The 21,247-nt window shown below is 30.5% G+C and overlaps 4 protein-coding genes across 5 annotated transcripts; 2 read left to right on the top strand and 2 right to left on the bottom strand.

Annotated features, from left to right (window-relative positions):
- Positions 1–4,779: 4,779 nt before the first annotated feature.
- On the top strand, positions 4,780–6,442 carry LOC134832553 (cytochrome P450 307a1-like). The gene is made up of 2 exons (XM_063846617.1): positions 4,780–5,218; positions 5,310–6,442. The coding sequence occupies exons 1-2, from the start codon at positions 4,780–4,782 to the stop codon at positions 6,440–6,442; spliced, it is 1,572 nt and encodes a 523-aa protein (XP_063702687.1).
- A 2,718-nt stretch (positions 6,443–9,160) lies between these two features.
- On the top strand, positions 9,161–13,259 carry LOC134831618 (facilitated trehalose transporter Tret1-like). Of its 2 annotated transcripts, none has more exons than XM_063845405.1 (4): positions 9,161–9,273; positions 10,614–10,863; positions 10,924–11,406; positions 12,241–13,259. In XM_063845405.1, the coding sequence occupies exons 2-4, from the start codon at positions 10,642–10,644 to the stop codon at positions 13,171–13,173; spliced, it is 1,638 nt and encodes a 545-aa protein (XP_063701475.1). In that variant the 5' UTR covers positions 9,161–9,273; positions 10,614–10,641; the 3' UTR covers positions 13,174–13,259. The 2 variants fall into 2 exon arrangements, with proteins under 2 accessions (XP_063701475.1, XP_063701476.1); XM_063845406.1 differs by having other exon boundaries at positions 9,162–9,273; positions 10,582–10,863.
- A 2,662-nt stretch (positions 13,260–15,921) lies between these two features.
- LOC134831367 (kelch-like protein 17) lies at positions 15,922–19,281 on the bottom strand. The gene is made up of 4 exons (XM_063845088.1): positions 17,582–19,281; positions 17,147–17,221; positions 16,979–17,090; positions 15,922–16,921 (listed from the first exon to the last, which is right to left on the bottom strand). Exons 1-4 carry the CDS (start codon positions 18,918–18,920, stop codon positions 16,567–16,569), a joined length of 1,881 nt encoding a protein of 626 aa, XP_063701158.1. The 5' UTR covers positions 18,921–19,281; the 3' UTR covers positions 15,922–16,566.
- A 37-nt stretch (positions 19,282–19,318) lies between these two features.
- LOC134832552 (zinc finger protein 26-like) lies at positions 19,319–20,816 on the bottom strand. The gene is made up of 2 exons (XM_063846616.1): positions 20,085–20,816; positions 19,319–19,444 (listed from the first exon to the last, which is right to left on the bottom strand). Exons 1-2 carry the CDS (start codon positions 20,814–20,816, stop codon positions 19,319–19,321), a joined length of 858 nt encoding a protein of 285 aa, XP_063702686.1.
- Positions 20,817–21,247: the final 431 nt, after the last annotated feature.

Raw genomic sequence — 21,247 nt, 5'->3', positions numbered from 1 at the left:
TACAGCTACGAAATTTGTTATGCAAACAGTGACAAGAGAAAATTTTCGTTGTCCCCAAAATGAGATGCGAAAAAATTAAAGATGGATTTTTGCTTTAATTTTTGTAACGATCAAAAATGACCTACAAGTAAAATCAATGGTAATTCTCTCTCTCTCGATACTTTAAGCGAATTCAGATTTTTTTCCTTTTCTCTCGTTTTTGCTCGATTTTACTTCATTTTTTTTTTTTGTTTTATTTTATTTAATGAAGTGACTTAAGAATGAGCCGAACTTTCTTTCCCCTCATTTCTCTCCATTTCTGTTTGTTTGTTTTGAATTGAATTTTCTATTACCTCGCACGATGTAAGGCACGTTTTTGCTGCTCTCTTCGAGAAAGCCTTGGAATTGGCAATGCAGCGAAGTGACAGTTGAAAAATATATTTTATTTATGAATTTTGACGAGTCCGCTCATATTTTACTGTATCACCGTTTTACTGTTGATATTTGAATGAAAAATTAACATAATTAGCTAGCACGTGAAGAAAGGAACGAAAACGTTTCTCAGATTATGCGGTAAATACGATTTGAATGTCAATTGCAAGAAAAACGTTTCTTGTAAAACGTTTTCTGATCGCCTCTCTTTGAAAAAAAAACGGATGTTTGTAGAATTTTTAATGAATTTCCAAGCGATCAGGACAGTGACTTTTTTGAGGTTATGAAGGCGGAGAAAATTAGCAAACATGATTCACATTTTATCCTGCTGAATATTTTTTTAAAAATATATAAAAATTTTCTATTAAGCATCAAATCTAAACCGTAAACTAATTAAACCGATAAAATTTGAAAATCGCTCATTTGCTAATTCAAATCATCTAATTAACCGATTTGAATTAGCAAAGTGCGATTTTCAAATTTCAACCGGTTCAAATGAGATTTTCAGATCAAATGCAAATCAATTTTAATGCAATTCTAAAAATCGTTGACCAATTAATTGATTGATGAGAAGCAGTTTGCGATGTAACACGGCAAAACAGTTGGAACGGTACTTGATTGTCTAAGTTTTACATAAAGTATTATGAAATGCTGTCACTTTATATTTTCGGTTTAGATTTCTCCTCTATATCTGTCTCTCGTAATCTTCTGTAAGGGCGTTATATAAAAGTTTAACTACTTTGCTCGAATTTTATGCACATATTGATTAAAATGAGTAATAGAGGCGGCAAAAAGAGCGTTTTGTTGATATTTGTCGAAACATGATGAAAACTAAAATTTCTTATAGATTTTTGGAAAATTCCATCACTCCTACCATGACTTTTACTCACGTTTAATTGACATTCGCCTGCTTTCTTTAAAAACTTCATGATTTTTCATTCATTTGATTGACACTTTATCCGTCGCTGCGAAAAATATTTCCTGCCTGTTAATAAACGTGTTAGAAAAATTAGATTAAAATTCTTCGATCGTTCTGATATAACAAAAAAAAATTTAATGGGATTCAGAAACACTCCTGACACACCATTGAGAGAGAAAAAATGCATCTAGAAAGTTAGATTGCATTTCCAATGGCATGTTGAATAAAAGAAAGGCTCGATTACAGCATTTTTTTCTATGACACTTCATTGAAATTCGTATTTGGAAAAAAAAGAAAGAATTTTCGTGTTTTTGTTTTGCTTCTTTGTTTTGTTTTTGCTCACATGGATGCAATCGACGACGACAGGCGACATTAAACTTTAATGCCTCTTACTATTTATTACGACCAATTTGAAATTCGAGGTGCTTCTTACATGATTGATCCTTACCCATAAATAACACAAACACAGTTAATATGGATTTATTTAAAATCGGAAAGCTAACTGTGTCTTTTTTGCGTTGTAAATGCATTTCTCTCCCTCTCTCGCTCACTCGATGCGAATTTTAATGCCTAATATAATAAATAATAAATGGCCAATTGTAATATTTTGCGAGAAAAACAACAAATTTTCGAACTTTTCGATTTTTTTTCGCCATCCACAATTTACAACAAAGTATGCGAATTTTCATATGAAATTTTTTTAAGAATGGATGTCGCTCCTAAATGAAATACAGCACTGATCTTTCAATATCCTACAAATATGGAAATAGCCAAGATTTTTTTCGTTTGTATAATTTTTCTTTTATTCTTTAACAAAAAAAAAAGATTCTTGAGATATGAATTAAATATAAAGTGTTCGATGGATGCTTAGAATCGGAGAAGCGGAAACACATAATTTGCTTGGGACTTTGGAATATCAAAGACACACGTGTGCGTCGATAGATGCCAAAGAGAGAAGCATATTAGAATATTTTTGGGCAGTTATCAGACCGTATTTTATGAATTTTTCATCGGAAATTCTTTTTTTTTATTTGTCTGGAACAAAGTACGGGTCAGACATAAATTTCATGAGAGAACTTTGTACCATTGCGAATTCAGGTAAGAACAAAAATTTTAAAATTTGATGAAAATTGATTTAATCGTTGAACGTCGTTTCTTGCAAATTCAATATAGAGAACTGAATTCGGTCAATTTTTGCATCAAACATTGTCGAAAATATGAAAATTAGTTTTTGTTGCTCTTTCAAATTAAAATTATTTAAAATAACAAAAAAGAAATTTTTAAATTTCAAACAATTTTTGACTTCAAAGAGGAAATAATCCTCAAAATAATATCTTAAAAAATTTCCGTTATTTTTCTTAGGCCATTAAATTTAATTATTTCACTTTATGTCATTCCTCCTCCGATTTTGTCGAAAAAAATTCAGGGGTGTAATTTAAAAAAAATTAGAAAAAAATTAAATTTGTACTTTTTTTAATAAATTAAATTTTTTGAACGTCGTTAATTTAAATTTTTAATAAAAACGATAAAAAATAGCAAATTTACTTTAAAAATTTATTAAACATGAACTTATTTTGTTAAAATAACACATTTTCAATCGAAATTTAGATGGAAAAAATTTTTTTTCACGTGAACAAAATTAAATTTTTTTCTAAAATTTTTATTTTGTGAAATTTTATATCAATTTTAAATAAAAAAAAATCAATGTTAAACGTCAAAAAAGTAGCATATAAAAATTAAATATTTTTTTTTTCTACCCAAAAATACGACATAAAGTGAAATAATTAAATTTAATGGCCTTATCAAATAAATTTTTCTTTAATTTTTAATAAATTCTTACCAATTTTTTATCAGGAGTCTCAGCAACTTTAATTTTTTCTTCTATCTTGAACTATTTTTTTTTTAATTTTTCAACTTTTTATGTAATTTTTAATCAAAAACGACAATTTTCGATCAATTTATTGAATTTTTGATTCCTTTTGCTCCAAAACTGCATTTGGCAACAAAAAATCACTCGAATCGTCAGTCACATTTCATTAATTTATGTTTCAACACGAGACTTAATTTCCATTTAGGTCATAAATTCTGTTCCTATTTCATTCTTATTCTTGTTAATTGATATTACAAATATCGCAAATATTGTGCTTTAGCCTTTTAGCTGCAAAGTTTTTTGCAAAGAGAGACGGTTCGTTGCTCGAATGCGCGAAAAAGATTCAATTCCGAAATAAAGTACAAAATTACCATTTTAGGTCAATTTCAATCAAGAACGACCGAAAAAACACAAAATATCTAGAAAAGACGAGTCCCTTCTAATTGCTCTGAGCTTTACTGATAGAATGTTATCTCATAGACAATTTTTTTCCGATGAAAACTGAAAAAAACAAACAAACAAAAAATATTTACTACAAAATAGTATTTAAATTGTGAAATTGATCAGATGCATTTAATTTATTTTTTTTTTCGTGCTGTAGGCGATCGAATATTTTTTCTTCCGTGAAAAAAATTTAGGTTATTGACGTAAGTTATTTCTCTTTTTTTCCATAGAAATTTCTTTAATACATTTCACGTTAAAATTTTTTGTTTTTTTCACGAAAAAAAGGGCGATGTAGGGCAAAGAATGACGTAGAAAGAAGTTATGTTACCTTTAAAAGTTCTGCAATTTAAATGGAAAATTTTTTTGTTATGATGCTGTGACGTCAAATTGTGGTAAAAAGTAGGCCAATCCAGAGTTTATTGAACCATAACAAGCTTCAAGAAGGAATTTTATGGATACAATTTTCATCAATGGCTTCAGGTAAGAACGTGTTGATGATTTTTTTAAATTCTGTTTCCTTCAGATTTTTCCTAAAAAATAAATTTAATAATTTTTTATTATTTTAATGAAAATTTTTTGAACTAAAAAGTAATTTTTTAAAACATTGATGAGTTTTTCGATTTTTTAAAAGAAAATTTTCAAAAAATTATAAAGAAAATTTTTCATTTTAGATAAAAACTAAAACCAAAGCTCATCTCATCAAAGGTCAAATGTGTCAAAAATTGCCAAAGTCAGTTGCTAAGCGGCGAAATGGCAGATTTTCCGTTAAAATTCAATGGATCCTCAGAGTTTGTCCAGTTAGCAGCACACATCTACACACACACATATCGGAATAAATCTACAAAGAAATTTAAAACAAACTGAAAACGATTTAAATTCCAATTATGAAAATTTATTCACGTTGTCTACTGTACTCTAAACGATCGCTACTCATACTCCATCTTTACTTGGCTCGATATATAAAGGAGTTTCGTTATCCGAAATAGATCAATACAGTACAATCTTTCAACCCAATCAAATCGGAGACAAACTTCTGACTTGATAAAAAAAACTTTTAGTGCCTAAAAAAAGAAAATTTTCGGAATTAACACAAAAAAAGTTTTTTGGTGACAAAAAAAATAATTAAAAAGAAAAAATGTACCCTTCATTAATCCTACTTGCAAGTTCAAACACGATTTACGTGCTTTGTGTGTGCATCGCGTTGGCCATCATCATGCTGCTTACGGAAATTAACACGAAAAAAGTGCGAAAATTAATGGATTCGATAACGACGGAAAGTTTAGTGACAATGAAAACCGAAATTGCGACGAAAAACAAAGCGCCAGGCCCAAAACCCCTGCCAATTATTGGTAATTTAGCTGTTCTCGATGGTTATGAGGTGCCGTATCAAGCATTCACTGACTTGGCTCAAAAATACGGAAATATCGTGACACTCAAGTTGGGAACGGTACCTGCCTTGGTTGTAAATGGTCTTGAAAACATCAAGGAAGTGTTGATACACAAAGGGCAATATTTCGATGGTCGACCCAATTTTCGACGTTATCATCAGCTGTTCTGCGGAAATAAGGAAAATTGTAAGTATTTAAAAAAAATATTTAATTTTATTTTTTTTCTAAAAAAAATCAAATAAGAAATTTTACTTACGATTTTTTTTTTCTATTTCAGCTCTTGCCTTCTGTGATTGGAGTGACATGCAAAAGATGCGACGTGAAATGCTCGTTCCTCATACCTTCCCTCGCAATTTTTCGATGCGTCATTCACAATTGAACGAAATTGTCACGGATCACATGTCGACGATGATGTCAGAATTCAGCACGAAGGAAACTTTGGATATCAAACCCATCATTTTGCAAACTTGCGCAAACATTTTCATGAAATATTTCACCAACAAGTCGTTCGATGCGGAAGATGCGCATTTTCAAAAGCTCATTTCGAATTTCGACAAAATCTTTTTCGAAGTAAATCAAGGATATGCCGCCGATTTTTTGCCTTTTCTTCAACCTTTGCATCGTAACAACATGAAACGCATGGCGCAATGGTCCGAGGAGATTCGTGAAGTTATTCTAAAATGCATCGTCGAAGATCGCTTCGAAAACTGGAATCAAGGCGATGAAGCACAAGATTATTTGGAGTCCTTGATCGATTATGTCAAATCCGATTCGTTGCCAAAACTCGAATGGGATACAGCTCTCTTTGCTTTGGAAGATATCGTTGGAGGACATGCTGCTGTTGGTAATTTCTTGATAAAAGTTTTCGGTTATGTAGCTGTTCGTCCCGATATTCAAGCCAAAATTCAACAAGAAATCGAAGAAACTCTCACGAAATTCGAAAGACCCTCAAATGCTGTTGAAATCAACGACAGAAATCGCATGCCATACACCGAAGCTGTCATCATGGAAGCATTACGGATGATTTCCTCGCCAATTGTTCCGCACGTTTCCAATCAAGATACAACAATTGCCGGATATGATGTGCCCAAAGACACATTGATCTTCCTCAATAACTACGATTTGAACATGAATCCCAAATTATGGACAAATCCCGAGAGTTTCGAGCCACAAAGATTCATAAATGCCAACGGAGGCATTTCCAAACCTGATCATTTTATGCCATTCGGAAGCGGAAGACGCTCCTGCATGGGTTACAAAATCTGTCAAATGCTCGCTTTCACGTTGCTCGCCAACACGATAAACAACTTTGACATTGTCCCGCTCGAAAATGAAAATTACAAAGTACAATGCGGCTCATTAGCGATGCCCGAGGAAACGTATCGATTACGCTTCGTGCCGAGACATTGAAAAAAAAGAAGAAAAAATCAGCAAATTTTGAAGGGCACAAGAATTATTTATAATGTGACATAAACAAACAAAGCAAAAAAAAACGCGAGAAAATATGTCCATTGAAGAGTAGATTTGCAACAACAGCCCAGTGACTGACATTTAAGCCTATTATTTTTAATATTTATTAGCATCTCGTGTGCGAGATTCACTTCTCTGATATACTTAGCTGTACTTAATAATTTAAATGTTAATCCAATTCCAAGTAGGACAGACCTAGATATTAAGGAGGAATATTTTAATTTAATCCGAAACAACTCAAACTCTACTGACATAGTTGCTACTTTTAACTATTTTGATCATTATTATGTAATTTAAGTTTTGTATTTTTGTATTGCCAAAGATTAGTATTATTACTTGTAAAAAAAACCTGCATTTGTAATCAATTGTATTTTATTTTTTAGTGAAAGAAATGAAAGTTTATTGATAAAAAATAAATATTATGTATGAAGAAATTGAGATTTTTCTTTATTTTTGTCCCACTTTTCGAACAAATTATCAAATTTGACATAAATTCGCATTGAAATTCCCATAGAAACAAAAAAAAAATAATCTCGCGATAGATATTTTGATTCAGAAGCAAAGAATGAACTTGAAATCATCTGAAAAACAAGTCAAAAATGTTTTGATAAGAGATGCCAAAATTAATCAAGTTGTAAATTTGATTATAAAATTACATGAGTCATTTGATATGAAGTGCTTACTAATGGCATGCCTTTTAATATTCGTCATTATTTATTAACCTTTTGGTTACTAAGATCTTAAAAACTCATAAATTTAAGAAGAATGATCTCGTGTCTTGTTGATAACCTTATGAACTGTGATTACAATTGAAGAGTAAGAGACAAATGTGCGAAATTTTGTAAATTTTAGGGTAAGTATTCAATTTCAAAAGTTTCAAAAAATTTTTTTCCTTAAAAATTAAAATTAAATAATTAAGTAAGAGACAAATTATTATTTTCGAGAGTTTCAAAAATTTCTTTTCATTTCAAAAAATATTATTCTTTTTTTGTATTTTAGAAATATTTAAACTTTTTGTCGTTTTATATTATATTATCTTTAAAAATTTTTGTTTATATTTTTGGCCAAATTCTGATTCAAAATTTACTCTTTTCCCATTGCTTCAACTTCTCGATTTTTTTTTTTAAATGATTAAATCAAAAATTGTAAAGCTAATGAAAAATTATTAAATAAATTATTTTATTTTTTTGATTAAAAAATTATGTTTTTTTAAATGCAAAAATGTTACCCTTATTCGACTTTCTCGCAATAAAATATTTTCAGGATTAAGAGGAACTCGTTTTCAATCGCATGAATGACGGATCCATTGAAGCGATAAAACTGTGTTGTTGGCGGTTCAACTTCTAATTTGAAATCTGCTTTTGTAAAATAAAAATCAAAAAATTTAAAGATTTTTGAAAATTTTTTCAATTTTTTGTTATTGTACAAAATTTTCCAGTTTTGGAATGTAAATTCCATTCCATGGACTTGTCGGAAATGTCGGTATAACCGCCAACGCTCTTCGTAATTCGCATTGCAATTGTTTATTTTGCAATGAAATCGATTACCGATTACTTGGATCGGCAGCTTGATGTCAGGAACTTAGAGCTGAACGATGTTGAATGGAACTCTTTTCCCATAAAGAGAGAATTGTTTTTGCAGTCTTAATGCAATCTTATTCTGACCTCTCGATGTTACCGATGATATCAAGATCACGTTCTATGTCTTGCTGAGCAGCAACTTTGCCGTATGTGCCGATCAAGTAAGCCAAACCAATGGCTTTTGCGAGTAATCTATAGAGATAAAAGAAGATTTTTGGTCAAGAAAATGTGAATGAAAATAAATTAAAATTATTTAAAAAATTAAATTTTAATTAAAAAATAAAATTAAACTAAAAAATTAAATAATTAATTTAAAATAAAAATAATTAAAATTTATTCATTTTTTTTTCTAAAAAATAAAAAAAAAATATTTTTGTATGAATCGTTAATAGAACACTTACCTTTTTAATATTCTTAAAATTTTTTCACAGTACATCAATATTTTATCAATAAATATTTAATTAAAAAAAAATCTCGAAAATTCAAACAAAATCTCTTCACGTGTTTATCACTCGCATAATTTATGTGACATTTTTCAAACAATCGAAAATTTCGTATCAACGTGGATCAAAAGCACGTTGACCTTGCAGAACATTCTGCTTTCTACTGCATATCAAAAATCGTTACATAAGTTGTTTTTTTTTGGTTTAATCAGCGCAAAACAAAAATTCTATATTAGACAGTTCGAAAAAAAAAATTCTCGATGATTCACAAAAGTGTGATTATCGCCTCATAAATTAGCGTTTACAATGTTTGTACAAAACTTAATTCTCGTGTCATGCCAAATTAAACATTCATAAGCAATTAAGCCGAATGAATAAATGCACGATTACTATTATTACATATCGAAGTTGATAAAAATTCCCTCATACTCTCTCTCTTTAGCGTTTCCGTGTCTTTTTCGTGTGTACATGTGAACATGTGGCGTTCGCTCATTCTTCTCATCCTCTCTCACGATTCACACAATGTTGCCTACAGTTATTGATTCAAAGATTTTTTATTTGTGAATGAAAGAACGCTCACCACGTTGAATATGGATGGCGAATGAATCGAATAAATATGCTCAGTACTTAATCGAACCTCGTGAAAAGAAGAAGTTTGATTCGAATTTCTTCAATTTTTAGTTTGTTTTCGCGAGAAACCAACTCGAATTTGTTTATTTTAATTGATTTATTAAAAATTTCAACAGAGGTTCGTATTTTGCGTTGAGTGAAGTAACGAAGTAAAGTGATTTTAATTAAAACCAACAACAAATTAAATTGAATTGTGATCGAAATCAACAGAGAACAAAGATTTCCATTGAATTTTGAAATTAATTTGTCTCGTCAAATGCCTGCGAATGTCATTTTTTATCGTTATTCAACAAAAAAATGAGTGGCATAAAAATAGAATAAAAAAACTAGACAAGAGATAATTCTCACGATTCTAAAACCGGTTAAGAGAAACAGCTGGCAACGAATACGAGAAAATTTTACATGAACTTTGTCTATCGCTAAATTGTTTAGTCAACAGAAAGTTTCATGACATCCAAATTGGCGACAAAATCGAAATTGTTTTGTTTTGATTGAAATTTGATGCGATTTTGATAGATAACGGGAAACCCAAACAAAAAGCAAGGAGGTCCATTCATAGAAAAAAATTACTTGTACGCGAAATTTTTCCGTTGATAAGGGTACTTGACTACTATCTGAGGTCAATAGATTGTTCACACCTTATTATATTACTTTTTTGTATTGATCAATAATTTGATGATAAGTCGTTTTTGTTTAGTTCTTACGTAATTTTGATAATAAAAACGGAACAGGTGTAAAAATTACAGCTTTACATGTGATTTTGTGAGAAAATTTGTCATTTTTTGATAGTTTTGAATTTTAACGGAAAATTTTTTGAATTGACATTTGTCAAAATTTTCAAATTTTTGACATTTAAGGATATGAAAAATTTATTTATATATTTTTTAAATTTTTCATATTCTAAAATGTTAAAATTTTAGAAAAATTTGAAAAAATTGACAAATGTCAATTTAAAAATTTGTCAGTTAAAATTTTCAAATTTTAAAATAATGTTAAAAATTTAAATTTTTGACATTTTAGAATAAAAAAATAAAAATTAAATTAGTTTTAAAATTTTTCATATTCTAAAACGTCAAAAATTTGAAAATTTTGACAAATGTCAATTCAAAAAAATTTCCGTTAAAATTCAAAACTATCAAAAAATGACAAATTTAGTCATAAAATCGAAGTAACTTGACGCCCTGTGAAGAAAAGAACAATAGTATTCAATTACATAAGTGTCGCAATATCACTCTGCGTCGGCATGCCTTATCGTTATCGACTCATTTTATGCCGGGAAAAGAACAATAAGTCGGTCATAAGATTTTTTTTCCTTCAATTAAATCAAATAAACGCATTTCTCGTCAGAGACTTTCACACCGCGCAATTAAAATTAATCACTTTAATGATTTATTATTACAACTTTACTACAATAAACGATTCGCAGGAACAATAACTGATAAGAATTTCTGGTTACAGCTGATCAGATACTCAGAATAGACAAAAAATGAGCCAATCAGAGATTGAGCAATTGAACGAAGGATTGAAGAATGTTTCGATTCAACCGGCGTCACAGCGAAAGTCAAAGGAGCCCAATGAACTTATGGAGATGATAATACAAAAGGTTCAAGCGACGAATGAGGTTACTGGCACGATAAAACAACCAAACAAAGGATCGTCGATGTTTGAAATACCGAAGAACGTTAAACAAAGAGCTCTTTTGATGCAAGTAAGTGTCTTGATAAGAAAATTTCCATGAAGAAATTCAAATATTTCTCATTCAAAACAGATTTCAATGGCGACCTTGGCAACGTTCAGTGCCTTTTCGTCGGGCATGGCTCTCGGATTTCCCGCAATTACGCTTCAGGCGCTCACAAATGAAACCATGAGCGGCGACTTGACGTTAAGTTCGGAACAGGGATCGTGGTTTGCTTCAATTAATACGATGGCATGTCCTTTGGGAGGATTTTTGAGTGCTTGTATTTTGGATCGTATCGGAAGGAAACGTACTTTGTTCCTCATTAACTTCATTTCGATCGTTTCATGGGGAATTATTGCATGTGCCTCGAATGAAGATTTCTCGTTGATGTACACGCAATTGTTGGTAGCGAGATTTTTAATTGGAATTAATATTGGGTTGACGAGTGCTCCGCCAAGCATTTATTCAGCGGAAATTGCTTATCCAAGTATTCGGGGGAGATTGACTTTGGGAACGTCGTTCATGATTGCTCTCGGAATTATGTTGATTTATTTGTTGGGATACTTCTTTCCTGTAAGTATTGAATGAAATTTAAAAATATTAAAATTTTGATTTTTTTGAAAAAGAAATTTAAAAAAATTAAAGACAAAAAATTACTTCAAAAAATTTCAAAGTGAAAATTTGAAAAAAAAAAGCTAATTAAAAGAAAAAAGCTAAAATTTTTAAAAGAATTTTTAAAAAATAATTATTTTTAAAAAAAACTTCATCATTTTTTTTTTAACAAAAAATGTTAAAAAAAAAGAAAATTAAAATCGAAGAAATTTTTAAAATAAATTACAAATAATGTGAAAAAGTAAAAAAAATGAAAATAAAATTTAAAAAAAAAAAAAAATTAGTTTAAAAATTTAAAAAGATTTGAATACTGAATAATTAATTTTTTGTTTATGAGACATATTCTTTCAATAATATTTATAAGAGTTTATTCAAATTAAAAAGTTTTCCGTAAATGTATATTTTTTTTTTATTACCTTACCCTTTGAAAATATTTAAATTTCTTCAAAAAAAAAAAATAATAATAATAATAAAATAAAATAAAATAATTCTTCAATATTCAAATCTTTTAAAATTTTAACTTAAAAAATATTCTTTTAAATTTTTTTTTTATTTTTTTCTCATTTTTGTAATTTTTTTAAAAATTTTTCGATTTTAATTTTTTTGAAACATTTTTTGTTAAAATAAATAAATTAAATTTTGAATATTTTAAAAAAATAATTAATTTAAAAATAATTTATTTTTCAAAAATATTTAAATACAAAAAATTAAACTTCTCAAAAAAAAAAATTAAAATTAAAAATATGAAATTTTTTTTAACTTACATTAATTTTCTCATTTTTTTTTTCATTTCAGAGTGATTGGCGCCTCGTATCAACAATCGCAGCTGCCATTTGTGTCGTCTCTCTCGTTGCCTTAATTCCTCTTCCTGAATCGCCTGTTTGGCTTGTGTCACGTGCCAATGACTCTCAAGCAGAAAAATCATTAAAACTCTTCCGCGGCGCTCATCGCAACGAAACTCAACGTCCCGATATCGATTTTGAGCTTCAAGAACTCCAAATGCAAGTTTCTTCGGATAAAGTGAAACGCAACAACAACGACAGCGCTTTCCGTATGTTGGGCCATCCCGAAGTTTACAAACCGCTCTTACTGATGATTGCTCTTTTTGCTGTTCAACAATTCTCGGGCATTTTTGTGATCATCGTTTATGCCTCGAAATTCGCTCTGGAGTCAAATGTTGCGATAGATCCGTTCCTCGCCGCAGTTTTCATTGGAGTTGCTCGAGTAATTGCCACAATTTGTGTTTGTTTCGTCATGGATCGTTTCGGGAGAAAGCCTCCGTTGATTTTTTCGGGTTGCGGAATGGCAATTTGCATGTTTGGATTGGCGGCTTATAACGGATTCGAAGTTACGGAATATGATTGGCTTCCGGGATTGTTGCTGCTGTTGTTTATCTTCACAAGTACAATTGGATTTTTGTCGATACCCTTCGCAATGATCGCTGAAGTGTTTCCACGAAAGGCAAGAGGACTTGGCGCGGGGTTAACTATCAGTGCGGCATATTTCATGTCATTCGTTGCCATCAAATTGTATCCAACGATGATCGAACACATGAGCGGCGTCGTAATTTGCTTGATTTATGGAGGAATCTCCGTCGCGGGGATCTTGTTCGTGCACTTTTTGCTGATCGAGACGAAAGGCAAGACGCTTGAAGAGATCGAAGCGCATTTCAAGAGCAAAAATGACCGAGAATCACACGAAAAAGAACGCGTCTTCCAAATCTCATGAAGACATAGGAAATTTTTTTTATAGGAAAATTTATTTTTTAAGGCTGTGATTCCCGATATTTAATGAATAAAATTTTACTTACATGATGTGTTCTTGTCTCTAACCTTGTCCCTCATCACATTATATGCTCCGATCCGCAACAAACGTGCCTTCGGTGTCGCATTTCCATAAAATATCGGATAATCATGTAAAAAAGAAGGATGATTCATGATATCAACTAGAAATTAAAGTTAATCTATTGCATCAAATTTCCTCTGTTTATCAATATGGGATAGAATCCGTTACGTTACAAGACTTTATTTTTTATTTTCTGTTTCATAAAACATGAGGTTCGTGTTTGCTGCGATCGTGTGTGTGCCTTCACCTTGGCTTTGGTACACTTTTTGAATGTCATGAATTTTGTCGCACAGTAAATGTATGTCAATTTTGTTGTTTTTTTCGCTGCACTCGCCGGTACTTGCCAGAAAGTGCAGGAAACCGGATGTTTTTGAATGAAAATTCATTCCATTCATACTTTTTCGTGTTGTTTTTCTCGTTCATCTTGTTATTTAATGGATATTATTTATTATTTATTGAAGAAGAAGTTTTTAACTGATATTTTTTTGATGAAAAAATTTTTTTTTTTTTTTTTTAAAATTAATTATTTATAAATTATATTTTTTAAAATTTTCTTAATTTCCTTTATTTTTAATAAAAAAAAAATATTTTTTATATAAAAAAGATTTTTAATTAAACATTTTTTTCATTTAAATATTAATTTTTAAAAAAATCCTTTTAATAATTAATTTTTTTATTTTTAAAAATTTTTTTTAATTTTGCATGAATTTTATTTTTAATTTAAAAAAAAATAATTAAAAAAAATTAAAAAATTTTTTTTAAAAAAAAAAACAATTAAATATTTATTTTTAATTAAATAAAATTTTTAATTTTTTTAATTTTTATTTTTAAAAATTTAAATTTTATTTAATTTTCTATTTAATTAATTAATTTTTTTTTTTTTAAATTTAAATGATAAAAAATATTTTTTTTCTGTAATTAAATTCTTTCCGTTTTTATTCAATTATTTTGATTTTTTACCTATATTTAATTCATTTTTCTTTTAAATACAAATTTTTAAAATTACAATTCCAAATTTGTTTTTTTTTGCATAAAAGAAGATTTTTGGTAATTTACCGTTAATATTCCGCTATTTGTGAGTTCAAAACAAAACAAAACGCCCCCGTCACGTAATCATTAGGTGACTTTGGAGCTGGAGATCAATATCAAGGCAGAACAATCGCAGACACGTTGAATAAAATATCACCCATTTCGCGTCGTTGCGTGATTTTTGGCAATTTTCGCTGCGTGTGTTGTATAAATATGTCTCTCTCTCCACGTTCTAAACATTTCAAATCGTCAAAGTCAAAAGAAAACATGTTTTTAACATGAGACAGACATGCGTTATTAATTTTGAGTCGTCGTCTTAACAGGATTTCTATTTACCGTAACGAGTGACATGTCCACGAGTTCCTTTGAATCTTTCATAACCAAAACCAATCATAATTCAAATTTTATTACAATCAAATTCAAGTAACGTTAGGTGAAGTCAGGTTACTTATTCACTCAGCAACATGTCAATCAGATAAAAAATGTGTAAAAAAAGTGAAAATTTTACTTTTAAAGTTTTACTTTTATTTTACAATTCTAACCTCAACTTGCACTATCAACTGATTAAAATTTTTATCTAAGTCTCCTCAATGAAGCCGGAGAGAAAAAAAAATAAATAAAATGTAAGAAAAAAAAATTCACAATTCAAATTCACTCGTTGTCGATGGATCACGAGGAAAGATGCAAATCATCCGTGACAGAGACCTTGAGACAAGAACATTCGCATATTTTTCAATGGCTTATCTTTGAATTTAGAGCAAAAACGCATAATGCTTCGGCAGTAAATAGATAAGAGAGACAGAAACCAGGAAATGTTTCTACATATTATGTCGCTATTGTTTACGTAAAAAAAAAGTGTCAAATGTCACAAAATGGGAAATCCGTCGCAGTTGGTGTTTCGTAACTTGATACAGAATTGAATTAATAAGTTTTTTATGGAATATTTTGCAGAGATGCGTTTTAGAAAATTGTTGTTTACTCAGAAATTTGCTCACCTGATGGGATTTTTATCGATCTTGAATGGGAAAAAATTTTATTTGATTTTTTTTTTTTGAATTGTGAAATCTGAATTTTGAGATTTTTTTTTTCGAATTTCAAATTTAATTTTTTTTTAATTTTATAAAAAAAAAATTTTTGATTAAAAAAAATTTTTAAAATTTTTAAATAAAATTTGTAATTTAAAATTAAAAAAAATTTAAAAAAAAAATTTTTTTAATTTAAATTAAAAAAAAAAATTTTTTATAAAAAATAAAAAAATTTTTTTTAATTTTTTTAATTTTTTTTTTTTTTTTTAAAGGAAATTTTATTTAAAACATTTTTAATTTAATTTGTTAATTTTTGGTTTTATTTTTATTTGCACACAATTTTTTGTTACATCAATTCAATAATTTTTAATTATTTCAGTATTTATAAATTTATATTTTCATATTTTTTTTTGTAAATTATTTAATTTTTTTTTCTATGAAACATAGTTAAAAAAATTTAATTTTTTTTTAAATTAAAAAAAAATATGAAAAATTATTTTTTAAAAATAATTTTAAAGTGTAATTTTTAACCATCAAAAGTTAGAAATAAACTAACCTAAATAATATTTTGATGAAAATCAGGACAATAAAAGAGAAATATGGTTAGTTATATTTTTTTTTTGTATTTTTTAATTATCTTCGCATGGCAGTGGTTAATGTACTTAATTGTTGCTCTTTTGTTCGTCCTTTTTTCGGATTTTCTGGGTTAATGATTTTTTTTGGGTAATTAATTGCTTGTCTGTGTATCGCAGACGTCTGCCTTGTTCCTCGTGCGTGACAGAGATAATTTAATCATAATAAAATTTTACTTTTTTTCATGTAAAATGACTCATCTGCTTGTTTTTCCTTAACACCTGACTCCTAACACTCGACTACGATTCACTACTTTTAAAAAATATTATTTTTTGCTTTTGTTTGATTATTCGTTGGACTTGAATTTGTATTTGTTAGAGGATAGAAAAAAAGCTTTGTTCCCTTTATTTGATTGAAATAGCATCAAGCTGTAAGTTCAAATCCGTATTTTCCCTCAATTTGCTAAGTTAAAGGCATATTTTTGGTTAATTTTATACAATTTGAAATTTTTTGCTAATTTTTTTTTTGTTGAAACTACGTGAAAATTTTGAACTCGTTGGGTAACATTCTGATTATCTCGCTTTGGTAACTTTTAATTGGATGTATTGCCCGATTCCGAAACGCTTGTTGAGCGCATTAACACGTTTGGTCAAATATTCGTTTGACAAATTTTCTTCTCCAAATTGAAGCAATCAAGTACAGATGCCCCAATCGAACTGCGACGTGTCAACATGCTCGTAACGACATTCCATTTGTTCAATTTTGGATCATAACGTTCGACAGAGTTCAGAGAAGAGCTTCCATCATTGCCGCCAAGTGCATAAAGATATCCATTTGCTTCGACAACTTCGTGTGTAGATCGTCGACTGTGCATCGGAGCAATTGGTTCCCATGCGCAAGCACGAAGATTGTACTTTTCGCCGCTCAAGAGACACATTGTACCGTCAGAACCTCCAATGCAGTAAAGATAACCATCGAGAGTAGCAACGCCGCAACTGCTTCGTCTAAAATTTGAAGGAAAATGAGTAAAAATTAGATTTTTCGATGAAAATTGTACGAACCGTGATCCCATTGATGGCATTGAATCCCATGTTCCAACACGAGGATCAAATCTCTCGCCTGATGATTGATAATTGCTTGAATCGAATCCTCCGAGAGCGTAAATGCAATTGTCTAAAATGAGATTTTTTGTGAAATTCGGTTCAGAATGATGAATTTTAATTTCTTACCTAATACAGCAACTCGACAGTATCGTCTTCGAGTACTCATCGCAGGGCATGAAGTCCAAACTCCCGTTAATGGATCTGTTTAAAGAGATTTTTAAGGTAAATTTATTGCATTTTTGAATAATTTTTTAAAAAATTTTTATATTTTTCAATTTGAATTAGCAAAAAGGCAATTTTCAAATTTTTAACGGTAATTTTTTAAATTGACATTTACGAAATTTGTTTTCGAAATTTATGAAAAATTATCCAAATATGAAGAAAAAATTATTTTTTAGATTAATTTTTCAGATTTTAAAATAATTTTTCAATTAAAAATTATTTTAATTTGAAGAAAAAAATTTTTAAAGTTTTTTTAATCAAATTTAAAAAAAAAAATTTTTTTCTCTAAAATATGAAACATTTTTGAAAATTTCAAAGCTTTTATCTCAAATTTCTTACCATATCTTTCAACACTTGCCAAACAGGATGCTCCATCATATCCTCCGCAAACGTACAAAAGCCCATCAAACGCACAAATTCCCAAACAAGATCTTTTAGTACCCATCGGAGTGATCATTTGCCATTCGTTCGTCATCGGATTGTATCTCTCCGCCGACGATAAGTCATTTTCGCCGTCATATCCGCCAACAACGTACAACAATTTTCTCAGCGACGTTGCTCCTGCTCTACTTCTTCGTGTCAACATCGGAGCTATTGGCAACCAAGTGTTCGTTTTACTATTGTACGCTTCACATTCATTGTGAATGGCAAAAAGTGATCCTCCTCCAACGGCAAAAATATAGGGTTTCATTCCCTCAGGTCTTCTTTCCAACGTGCGTTGTGTGATCAAAGTACTTCGATGCTCGGGCAAAAGATGATATTTCATCGCTTCCAATAACAATTCCTTGCATTGCGGATCTTCTCGTACGAGAGCTTCGGATTCAACGCATTCCATGAGAAATTCACGAGATACGAGAGGAAGTCTTACGTGCGTCATTAACTCTGAAACGAATTGTTTTCGCTCATTTAAATCGTGTTTTACCCAATTTAGGACAGCTGAGAAGACTTTTTCTTCTGACGAGATGTTCAACTGACTGTTCGAAATCAAATCTTGCACTTCGTTAAAGCCGAGAAGGAGAAATTCTTCCGTTCCGACGACTTGTTGGAAGTTTTGCAAGGCAAAACGATGCGAACGTGAATGGAGTTCTTTGCAAGAATGAGCATCAGCGAAACTCCGAATGCCCAAACAGTTCGAAGGATGCAATTGTCGCAGGAGAAATTTGCAACAAGCGTCTCTGACACTCTGAATTTGCAACAAAGATGATGCCGGGAGAAGAACTTGAACATTTTCTTCGGTAATTGTGATCTCGCCCGTGTATGCATAGTCAATTAATCGTTTCAACGAGTCTGGATCGATGTCATGAAGCGAAATTACATCCATATTTCGTTCGAGCATGTCTTCATTGAACATCGCAAAGAAGTACGGAGACACCGAAGCGAGAATAACTTTGTGACAATTGATCATTTCGTTGCCCACGGACAACGTTACGTCGCATAATTGCACATTTTGTCGCATCCGATTGATCGCGCTGAACGAAGCAATGCAATGCCCCGGATTCTGATGATGCGCTTGAGGTAAAACATCGTCGCCCGTTAATCCGCCCACGGGACTCATGTCACTCGGAGTCTGGGTCGAGTTGTTACAACTTTTCTCTTGTGCCGCTCCCGCAGCTGTCATTTCCGCAAGAACGCTTTCCGTATTCACGGGAGACGAGTTCGATTTAACAGGTAGGAACATTGCGTCGCGTCGCGTCGGCTCAAGAACGCGTTGGCAGCAAATTCGTCGTGCACTACTTTTGAAAGTTTTCCGCAGCGAGATGATGATGTTCAAACTGCCTTCGCTCCTTCGATTGCTGGCAACAGCATCGTTTCGCACAACAACGGCCTTCCGTAAAATCTCCTCTGTCGCGTTATTTGTGTCTGTTATCGGCGAAATTTTGTCTAAACTAACGACGTTCGATGTTGTTCAAGTTCGAGAAAAAACGAAAAGTACTAAAAAGTTGTGTAAATAAGCGAACGCGAGACGAGCCAAAGTATCAATGAGTGATGTTTGTTCAACAAAAATGTTGTTGCAGGTGTTTTTGCTGCCAATTATGTGAATTTAATTTCATTCAAATGACGATTGCTTTGTCACAATTAACAATTGTGGCGATGTTTTGTGATGTGATGCTGTAATGACGAATTTTGTTTGTATGCTTTACCGCATTCGATGCACTTGAATTTGCACAATTGTAAATGGGTGTTCATGTGACGGGACAAATGCTGCAAAAAAGAGATAATTTGTTGTTAGAATTCGATTAAAATTTGTTTCAAATGTCGTTTGAATGATTTACAATTGAACTTTGTTTAAAAATTTACTAAATTTTCTTCAAAATTTTTCCTTACATTCAGAAATTTTCTTAAAATTTAATTTTTTTTATTAATATTTATTTTAATTTTATCTAATTTAATTAATTAATTTTTTTTAATAAAAATTTTTTATTAAATTTTTTTAATAAAATTTTTTAATTTAATTTATCAATAAAAATTTTTAATTATTTTTTTCTAATAAAAATTTTTAATTGATTTTTTTAATAAAGATTTTTAATGAAATTTTTTAATAAAAAAAAATTTAAATTTAATAAAAATATTTAATTAAATTTTTCACCAAAAAATTTTAATTTTTTTTTTCTTTAATTTTCTTCATATTTAATATGTATAAAATAATTCTTGAAATTTTCTTTTATGATAAAATTTTCATTAACTTTATGAAATTGAGGTAAAAAACTGAAAATTTAATTTTTTTTTTAAATATTTGACAAAAAAGGATCAAAACCAGAATTTTTCGCAAAAATTTTCTTACCGCCTTTGTTTGAAAACTCCTTTTACAATAATCGCATGTCGGAAATATCTTTTCATGTACCGTACGTTGATGATGTCGCATCCGAAACTTGTTCACATACTTCTCACACTTATCACAGAACTCATAATTCGTGTCATTTTCCAAATTATCTCGCTCACAATCAACTTTGTGACTTTTAAAGTGTCTCCGCAGCGCCGTCAGACTCGCATTTGGCTTTCCACAAATTTGGCACAAAAATTTATCGCTATGAATATTCCTGTGAGTCTTCAACGACGAGTAATTTTCATAACTTTTATCACAAATTTCGCACTGAAACACTTCGCGTTTCGCATTTGTCGCCTCGAGCAGACACAAAAGTGTGTTGAGATTCTCGTTGCGACTTTCGTTGATGTGACTTCGCTTCAGATGGAATTGCAGAAAACTTTTGCGAACGTAACGGGAACATAATGAGCACCAAATATGCGTTTTTGTCACGTTTTCCTTGTCATCCTCATGCGCTATCGTCGACTTGTGACATCGATTGATGTGAATCTCGAGTGTTGACTTCGAAGTGCACTTTTGTTCGCAAATTTCGCACGTGAATCGTCCTTCGTGGAAATCGATGTGCCGCAGGAAAGATCGTTTCGTTGCGTAGCTTTTGTGACAAAAATTGCACTGAAAACGACTTTGGAGGGAGAAATTTTCGGCAATTTTGATGATATCGACTTCAGGATCGAAAATTTCGAGATTTTTGTCGAAATCGGCTTCGATAAAGTCGAAAAAGAGATCTTCCTCCGTAAGTTTTACTTTCATGACGAACGCCTTTGTTGAGAGCTGTCGCGACACTAATTCAATTATTCACTCGGTTTTGTCTCAAATTCTGCATTGAATCAAATTGCATCAAATCTAATTTAAATATTTATCAAAATAAATGCAATTTTGCTCGTTAGTGTTGCGCGCTAATGTTGCGTTTCCGTCTTTTCCAGTTCAGCACATCGACACAACTAACACTGCACTTTTTTTCACGACAACGACGACATTTTATTAGCCCGCGTGCTCAAAAATTCTTCGCTTTGCATACGAACAGCAGCGACACATTTAATTTAATTTAATAATAAATATTTTTTATCTCATATCAATTCATTTAAATTATTGCTGCGTCTCGTTTTTTCTTCTTCTCGCTCGTCAAACGATGATGGTCTACATGAAATAGCGTCTAAATAACTAAATTGATTTTAATTGGT

Source organism: Culicoides brevitarsis, chromosome 2, assembly GCF_036172545.1.
Source record: "Culicoides brevitarsis isolate CSIRO-B50_1 chromosome 2, AGI_CSIRO_Cbre_v1, whole genome shotgun sequence".
Classification (NCBI taxonomy): domain Eukaryota; kingdom Metazoa; phylum Arthropoda; class Insecta; order Diptera; family Ceratopogonidae; genus Culicoides; species Culicoides brevitarsis.
This window is presented reverse-complemented; position numbering and strand designations above follow the sequence as displayed.

What these genes read in the sequence shown, in the direction of transcription:
- LOC134832553 (XM_063846617.1), top strand. Translation starts at nt 4,780, where the DNA reads ATGTACCCTTCATTAATCCTACTTGCAAGTTCAAACACGATTTACGTG. An exon ending in CTGCGGAAATAAGGAAAATT is followed by an intron (nt 5,219 to 5,309) that starts GTAAGTATTTAA and finishes TTTCTATTTCAG; the next exon opens with CTCTTGCCTTCTGTGATTGG.
- LOC134831618 (XM_063845405.1), top strand. Translation starts at nt 10,642, where the DNA reads ATGAGCCAATCAGAGATTGAGCAATTGAACGAAGGATTGAAGAATGTT. An exon ending in AAAGAGCTCTTTTGATGCAA is followed by an intron (nt 10,864 to 10,923) that starts GTAAGTGTCTTG and finishes CATTCAAAACAG; the next exon opens with ATTTCAATGGCGACCTTGGC. An exon ending in TGTTGGGATACTTCTTTCCT is followed by an intron (nt 11,407 to 12,240) that starts GTAAGTATTGAA and finishes TTTTCATTTCAG; the next exon opens with AGTGATTGGCGCCTCGTATC.
- LOC134831367 (XM_063845088.1), bottom strand. Translation starts at nt 18,920, where the DNA reads ATGTTCCTACCTGTTAAATCGAACTCGTCTCCCGTGAATACGGAAAGC. An exon ending in GGCAAGTGTTGAAAGATATG is followed by an intron (nt 17,222 to 17,581) that starts GTAAGAAATTTG and finishes CTCTTTAAACAG; the next exon opens with ATCCATTAACGGGAGTTTGG. An exon ending in ATGCCATCAATGGGATCACG is followed by an intron (nt 16,922 to 16,978) that starts GTTCGTACAATT and finishes TTCAAATTTTAG; the next exon opens with ACGAAGCAGTTGCGGCGTTG.
- LOC134832552 (XM_063846616.1), bottom strand. Translation starts at nt 20,816, where the DNA reads ATGAAAGTAAAACTTACGGAGGAAGATCTCTTTTTCGACTTTATCGAA. An exon ending in TGCGACATCATCAACGTACG is followed by an intron (nt 19,445 to 20,084) that starts GTACATGAAAAG and finishes TCTTTTTTGCAG; the next exon opens with CATTTGTCCCGTCACATGAA.